This window comes from Cimex lectularius, unplaced genomic scaffold (genome assembly GCF_000648675.2).
Source record: "Cimex lectularius strain Harlan isolate CLEC.00 unplaced genomic scaffold, Clec_2.1 scaffold58, whole genome shotgun sequence".
Lineage (NCBI taxonomy): Eukaryota > Metazoa > Arthropoda > Insecta > Hemiptera > Cimicidae > Cimex > Cimex lectularius.
Window position 1 is genome coordinate 861676 of NW_019392696.1, and position 8512 is coordinate 870187.

General features: G+C 30.0%; 2 protein-coding genes across 3 annotated transcripts; both read right to left on the minus strand.

Annotated features, from left to right (window-relative positions):
- Positions 1-5079: 5079 nt before the first annotated feature.
- Positions 5080-6148, minus strand: LOC106670677. Of its 2 annotated transcripts, none has more exons than XM_014401200.1 (4): positions 5902-6148; positions 5638-5841; positions 5457-5578; positions 5080-5376 (listed from the first exon to the last, which is right to left on the minus strand). In XM_014401200.1, exons 1-4 carry the CDS (start codon positions 6039-6041, stop codon positions 5297-5299), a joined length of 546 nt encoding a protein of 181 aa, XP_014256686.1. In that variant the 5' UTR covers positions 6042-6148; the 3' UTR covers positions 5080-5296. The 2 variants fall into 2 exon arrangements, with proteins under 2 accessions (XP_014256686.1, XP_014256685.1); XM_014401199.1 differs by having other exon boundaries at positions 5440-5578.
- Positions 6149-6467: 319 nt separating this feature from the next.
- On the minus strand, positions 6468-8099 carry LOC106670604. Its single transcript, XM_014401094.2, has 4 exons — positions 7849-8099; positions 6995-7201; positions 6785-6923; positions 6468-6727 (listed from the first exon to the last, which is right to left on the minus strand). Exons 1-4 carry the CDS (start codon positions 7995-7997, stop codon positions 6539-6541), a joined length of 684 nt encoding a protein of 227 aa, XP_014256580.1. The 5' UTR covers positions 7998-8099; the 3' UTR covers positions 6468-6538.
- Between the last annotated feature and the right edge of the window lie 413 nt (positions 8100-8512).

Here is an 8512-nt window from a genome sequence, read left to right on the forward strand (position 1 = left end):
AAAAAAAAAAAAAAAAAAAAAAAAAAAAAAAAAAAAAAAAAAAAAAAAAAAAAAACGGTATAATCCAAGACGGCACATGTAGATTCTGCAAATAGAGAGAGGCGACACCAACACACCTATTAACAAACTGTGATCCCACACTTGTCCGCAGGAGGAAGTGTTTTGGGATGTACAATGTGACTGTAGAGGAAATTCAACCACTGAAACTGGTTCTACTAATCAGTTCCTTGAAGTAACAGGACTCACCGATGTGCTATAGACACAGAATGGGTGATAGAATAGCTCTTAAAAGGCGGAGTACATTACACCCCAACTAGTACATCTACATCTATGTAAGAATCACAAGGAATTTGTAATCGCATTTTTTTTTTCATCAACTATTTAGTCACAGCCAGTTTTAATGATTTTTAAATGTAATAATTAATTTTAGTTTTTAAGTTAAATTTTCTTTTAAATTTCGTATTATTTTATTTTACTTTATTTTATTTATTTATTTTTTAAAAATCTAGATTTGTTTTTGCAACTCGTTTAGAAATTTATCAATGGTTTTGTAATCTCATGATTTGCTCTGATTCGAAGAGTGGTCTCAAAGCCATCAAAAATAAGTTCTCAGTTGACCCATGCATGTTGGAAATTCACAAATATCATATGAAATCAAAGCACTTAACAAAACTGTGGTATTCGTTTAGATCCCTAGTCATGTTGGCATTTTTGGAAATGAAAGAGCTGATCAACAGGCAAGGAACGCTGCAAACCATCCTCAAAGAACAGATCAATTTCTTCTCAGCTCAGATGATATAGTCCTTTATATTAAAAACATTATCAAACAAAAGTAGGGGGCAAGATGGAATTCCGTAGAGATAGTATGAAAGAAATTAAGCCAGTTTTGTATACATGGCCAACTGAGAGAAAAGAACTTATGGCTCTCTCTAGATTGCGAATAGGTCACATCAGAATAATCATAATAGGCTTTTAACTGGCAACAACCTTCAAACTTGACCTCGATGTATTCAAAGTGGAGAACGTATCATTCTGACGGTAAAACATATGTTGGTCGACTGTCGAACTTTGCAACCCTTTAGGCAAAAGCTCAATCTTTTGAGTGACTTAAAGGAGTTACTGCACAGTTGAGTGTTTGTTTCGAAGAGCACTTTTCAGCATTCTTAAATTTATTGGAATTTATAATGAGATTTAGGCCTTTTCTTTATACCTTTGAATGTTTATCTGCTAGTGTTTGAATGAGAGTTCTGTGTACAAGCTTTCATTCTTTTTTCCAGAATTTTTGAGGTTGCCAGAGCAGAAAAATGAAATAAAAGAAAATACAAATTGCAGGGTAATAAACTACAATGTCCAAAATGCAATTTAAATAAGGAAAGATAGCACCCTCAAGAAAACAATTCTAATTAAAGAACAGGAATAAATTTTATAATTTAAAATTTTAACATGGATTTTTTGCATACAGTTGGTCTTCCAAATTAAGTATTTTAAAATGATAAATTAAAAATTTGGATGGCAATAGGATAGATTAGTTTATGAGTGAATGTTTGGAATCAGAGCTTTATAGCATACAGAATGGATATAAACCTAAGGTAGAAGGTTTAAATGTTAGGGCGTGAAATGACCTGTAAAGCACCCTTAACAATTAACAATAATAATAATAATAATATATTTTACGAAATTAATCCAAGTTAATATTTGAGTCCTCTGCTCTGATTCTTGGAGGAAAGGAGTTGTTCTATTGTATATTTATTTATTAATACAGACGGGTAAGAAACCCATATACAAAGTTACAACAATAACAAATCTAAAGTTATAAAAACACCAAGACAAAAGCCATAAAAATATAGAAAAAAAACATATATAACATAAACATATTTAAAAAAAACATATATCTTTACAAGAAGAGAAAAAAAAATTATTTACAATTGTATAGACGAGAACATATTTCTTTATTGCAAGTTTGTTTGTATTGAACATATGGTAGAATGCTTATTACCAACAGTTAAAATTCTAGAAATGCCAGAGGGAAAATATAACAATATATAAGCAAAACTAAGAAAACAAAGGAAAAATTACTCAAGAATTAAACAATATGTAAAATAAGGAAATAGCTCAAAAGATTGTTTCATATAAATATACCTAAAAAAGATCACAATTATCATTGTTACTAAATTTTTTAAAATTGTCATTGTAAATTAATATATGTTAAAAAATAAATAATATTAGAAAACAATTGAATAAAAATAAGTGTATTTTGTGCATACTTCATTCAATGATGTTTGGTAAAAATTATAATTAGAAATAATATAAAGATAAATATGGAATATATACATTTATGTACAGAATTGAAAGTTAAATAATTTATTATAAAAAAAAGAAAAAAAAAGAGGGAAAAAGGGAAGAGTAAATTAAAGTTGGTTTATAATCAGTAATAATTACTCCATATAGTTCAATTCAATTTATAAGACTAATGTTCTTATAACATCATAGTGAAAAAATATACAAAAATAAAATATTTAGAATAGAAAATTTGTTAACCTTAAAAAACATATTAAGCTTTTCCAACTGAGTTTTACAATTTTTATTGAAATATGAATCAACTTACTATATGTCGAGACTCATCAAAAAGTAATGTACTAAAGAGGAGGTATAAATGAGCCTCAAAATGCATATACAATAGAAATTGTAAAACACAGCTTCTCGGACATCAACTTCCCAAAAAGGAGGGAAAATTCAAAAAGGTGTGGTTGAGGTGGGAAGTTGATGTCCGAGTGGATCGAGGTCACGATAGCTCAAGTGGTGGAGCAGTGGCGTATCAAGCCGAAGATCGTGGGTTCAAATCCCGCTCGTGCCATTGACTTTTTTATCTTAACCAAAAAAACCTTAATTAATTGTAATATATTAATTGGTCAAGCGGACCACGAAATTAGTGAATTTAATGATTTAAAATGAAGTATACTTCACTAAAGCTGGGTTCGAATCCCGCTCGTGCCATTGACTTTTTTATCTCAACTGAAAATCTTAATTAATCTTAATAAGTTTATTCCAACCCAAACAAATCTGAAAAACATCCAAAAGAATAAGAATCAAGAACAGAGAACGTTCAGGCTCACATGACGTTCCTAATTTTTTAATACTTTGGCCTTATGAGGTTGACCCACACTTACTTTTGGGCCAAAGCATTTATTCAAAGATTGCTTGATGTGTCGCACTTAATTGAATGGTGCCATTCCTTGGCTTTGTACAGAGAGCGAGTTGGAATGTCACCCATTATGAGAATTGTACTTGAGCACGACAGTGTGTATTTAGGTTCCCTGTTCTGCATTTTGGAGGAAACAGGGTTGTTTTATTTTATATAGTACCGTAGGTGGTTTATAGAGTACAATGGTAGTTTATTGTATAGTAGCATTGCAATCAATGATTAATTCATTAGGTACCTACTGTGACCCATTGGGTTTATAGTTTATTGTAGAAAAATCAAAACTTTGAAATAAGTGGAAAAAAGAAAAATGCTTTTTTAATGGCAAAGAAATAGAAGTAAATATTTAGGTGTACTCTTCACGCTTTCAATGAATGTTAATACTCATGTTTGGGACAAATCATGAAAAACTAAAACCGGGATTAATTATACCTGAATAATGTTTTAATAAATCCAAAATAATTATTTTATGCGTCTCAAACAACTTCTTTGTTATGGAGATCAGGTCTGGGGTTTCCAAATATATTATCAAGTTAAGAAATGCTGAGATTTTTTGTAAAAAGGCTGTTCAATCTTCCCTACAATAGTCATAATTATATTTTAAATTTAGAATTAGGAATGTATAGTATGTATGCTTATACCTTGGAATTACATCTGAAATTACAACAGTCATACATAAATTATAAATAAAAATATTCTTTGGAGAAATTCATGTAAAAAACTATATTATCAGTACAACATTAGTGTGGATGTAAATAAAAATTTAGTGACAATGTTGAAAGAAAATTTGAATAAACTTATGTTCAATATAAGTCCATTATATTTAATGGTCTGATTGACCAAATTACTTCTTTTAATTAATTATTCTTTGTATGTAAGGTCTTGGTTGAAATGAAAAAGTTAGTGTCACAAGTGGGATTCGAACCCACAACCTTTGGCTCAATTCGCTGCTGCTCTAACCACTTGAGTCACGATAGCTGAAGTGGTTAGAGCAGCTGTGTATTGAGCCGAAGGTCGTGGGTTCAAATTCTGCTTGTGACACTAACTTTTTCATTTCGACCAAGACCTTATATACAAAGAATAATGTTCAATACAAGGTAAAAGGAAAACAAACATAGTTCTTAATCTTATCGTATTACCCTATTTGACACACATTAATAATTCTACTATTGGAAATGTTCTTTGATATGTCCACTGTCCAACCCAACATCTGTTCTGAAATTTGTTCTATTAGCTTCCAAAATTTTTACAAAACATTGTCTATAAGCAGTTAAAATTTTTCACAACTTAGTCCCTTTCAGTCAGGTGCTGATCATAGTTGTTCGACACAATTGCTGAGAGTAGAAGCAGACTATGTGCTAATATTGAAAAAAGATTATGCACTGTTTTAGTATTGCTTAATTTTTCAAACGCATTTGGATCAATAAACTTAGTCTCTTGATCGCTAAGCTTCACCACATCTACCACTTGCAAATGTTTTATTTTATATGTTAGTAGTCACTAGTCGCTCACAAGTTGTCAATATCACTCCAAAAACATTGGCTTTATTAATTCTGGAGTTCCACATGGGTCTATCTTAGATTACCTTCTATTTTTCATGTTTTTCAATGGTGTCCCTTCTGCTTTTACTTCTCGTTTATTCCACTGATATGCAGATAACTGTCTGAAATATTTCTTCTAAATGATTGAAGATGTTTTTAGGTAGATTTTTGAGTATTATTTTTTCATGAGGTGATGTATATGATGTGATGAAATTATAGTTTGTTGTCTAGTTCATCCATGTCTGTTATTTACCTTTATAAAAGTAGTTTATTTACTTTTGTAAAAAATATATCGATTTTATTATCCTTTTTAAATACGCATTGAAATCACTGCCAATATAAAAATTTAAAGTTTTTAATTTATTTTTTAACTTTATAGATTGTGGGCATGACCTCTTAAAATGTCTGGATCTTTCAAAGTGGGGCTAGCCGGTGCCGGTCTTGTCTTATCCGTTTCCATGTCTCTTCTGGTGGAAAATGTAAGTTATATGGAAGAATGGATCGAGGCTGTTTTTTTAATGCATAATAATCATCTGGTTCTTCATCCATGAATTTGTTATATCCTGGTTTCACTATTGCTGTACATGGATGCATAGTCGTTCTTCCATATTTCTTCTCTACCTTCAGACACTCTTCCTATAAAATTTTAAAAATTAGAATTTTCTGCATGGTTCTACTGCACTATTAAATTTTTCTAACCCTTGGATAATGCTTGCCTATGAAAGGATAGGGAGTTGGGTAATCAGTGTGTGTTGTTGATCTGTAATCTACAAGGTTTGTACACAAATTGTCACAGATAAGATTGTTTAGCCGTCTTATTTCTTCTCTTCTGGCACTCCTTATTACATAAATTATTTAATGCAACTGCAGTGCTTTAATTATAAAAATGTAGCATACATAGTTGTTGGGTATGTAATTAAATTCAACATAGGACAATATTTGTGTTTTGGTTGTTTCACAGTATTTTCAAACACTTGCATCTGTGCCTCCCTGGATACTGATATTAGGTTGTCCTCATTAGAAAAACCAAGTCTATTATATTGTGATATCTTTTGATTTTGTGTAATATTGTCGTAAGGCAATGATAAGAGAGGATATTCCCTGAAATTATCAGTGAAGAATTGAAACACCTTTATGCAAAATTTAACTGTCAAAATTTACCAGTTTGAGACTTTAACTACAGGATTGCTGTACCAGTTGACCTGTTTCAAAAACTCATATCTTCCTGTGTCTACATTATCATTGCTTTCCATTATAGAGCTAGGTGTGTAAGCCCATTCTTTTAATTTTGAGAGACGCATCCTTCGATGATTTAAACTTCAAATATTAACTCACAATTTTATAATACAATTTGAAGCTATTTACAATAATATACAATTTAGTCAGCTGACAAGATTAATTAAAACATAAACAATTTAAAGCCCATGTGTAACATAGTACAGGCTTAAGAAATACTCCGAAGGTTTCATATTATTATAATTTTTTCCTGAACTTTAAAAAAAGTAATATAATTCAATATATTAATATAAGCACTAATATATAATTAGAAGAGTATTCTAGGTTGAAACTATAACTACTCAAGTGAAAATTATCAGATTTATCAAAAAAAAAAAAAAAAAAAAAAATTGTGAATTGTATTGAGATGTTGGTGTACCTACTACTGTGGCTATATTTAGAATGTTATTTCTAAAAATACAGTTATAAATTAAAATTGATAACACAAATAGCCATTTGTTGTTCCTCCTCAGATTCACAAATCAGGAAAGGTTTAATGTTTTTAAAATATTTTAGCTTGCAGTTAGTTGGCCTTTCTATCCATATTTATTATTTTCCATGTGTCTTCTGGTTTATAATCTAAACCATAGGGGCGTTGAGTGTCAGTGAAATATTTTTTTAAAACCACTTGATCGTCAAGAAATTTTCCTGTATTTTTTCCTACCACTGAGGTGTGAACTCTTCTGTACTTTGTTTCTAGTTGAAAGTAGTTCTGGAAATAGTTTATTAAAAAAAAGAATGATTATTATTTATTAGTGTGATAATTTACCCATGAAACTGGTGCAGGCTTTTGAGGGTAGGGGTAGATGTAATCGCATTTAGTTACGGTCATGTAATCAGTTTTATTAAAGCTGGAATCTTGTTGATCGCGACCTGCCAGTTTGAAGCTCTCTTCTCTTTGTAGTCCACTGTAAAAATAAACAAATAAAAATGAGGCATTTTTTTGTAATATAAATCTACAACATTATTACAAACGTACAATGTCGTTGGAAAAGACATAAAGTTCATCATCTTTCGTGGTTTGTCAGGAATTCTGTAGTTTTCTGGTTTGAGTGCTTTAATTTGGTCTTCCTGAGATGAAGACATTTTAGATACGGGTTCATTTCTTGTACCTAAGCGCTTGTAGGAGCTAAAACCTTTTTTGGGACTTGCATTATCAAATGGTAGTGCTGAGTGTTCCAGATACCTTAAAATTGTTTTAATATTACACTCTATGTAGTTGTAATTACATGTTTACTTTCATAATTCTATTCTATTTTTGCAAAAATCAAAACAACTAAATAATATCGATTTATTGATTCAAAATAAACCTACTAATTTATTATGAGCATTCTTTATTAAATTATAATTATTCTTTATTGCATACAAGAAAAATTATTCAAATGTTTGAGGATGGACATTTTAACTGAATTACAAGGTCAGAATTGTTATACAGATAGGATGACAATCTCTGTAAGATGTAAGATACCATCAGTCACAGTGATATATTAGAAATACAACTAGAATTTAATTCAATTCTTCATTAAATGTTTACTGGCAACCCAATGCAATAGTTTTGGTTTAGAATTTGGATGATAGTGTACTTTATAGTATTATATTAACAGTTATTTTATTTTGTGGCCATCCCTTGCAAGTTCAAAGGCAAAGATTCATACCACTAATTAAACTATATCTTGTAATCTGTTATTATTAAATTATTTCATTTTTTGACTATAATAATCAAATGATTTTGAAGATAGGAAGTAAAATAATATTAATAATTTGTTGTATTTTGATAAAAAATTATAATTAACAAAGAATAAAAAAAATAAAAAACAACTGAGTTGGTCATACCATCCTGAAACAAGTGTTTTGACACCGTAGTTTTTACAAATTTCTTCGTTGGGTGCATTATGTGTTATTAACGTGTGAATATGATTCCAGTAATCGTTTGATTTCTTGAAAGACGGGATGTTTTTCTTTTTTCCACTCATTTTAAACATTATTCTATTTTTAGTTTTGCTTATTTATATTTTTTCTACTTTTCTAAAAAAGTTTTCTACTATTTTTTTTTAAAATATAACTTTTACAAATAATTGCTCAGCTGAATTTGTATTACAGCTTATTTTTCTGAACTTCAAATTTCTAGTTTTTTAATAAGGTGCAGAATTCTTCTCAGGGGTGTAGGGTTGTAATTAATGAATTAATGTCATTTAAATTTAGTGCCTTTGTAGCAATTTGAAGCTCTGACAAGTTTCTGCTTCAACTCATGAGGGAGATTGGTTACAGACTCAAAAGTAAGATGAGTTTATAACTGATCTCTTACATGATACTGAAGAGGATGCTTATTGGAGCTTCGAAAGAGGGTAAATGTCATATGATTTCATTAATTACAACACTACCGTGATGAAATACTGAACGATGATGAGAGAAAAATTAAAGTAGTAATAACAATTGGAACAAGGATTTTCTCAGGAGTACAGTATCAAGGTTTTCATTGTTCAGGAATGGCTTTACC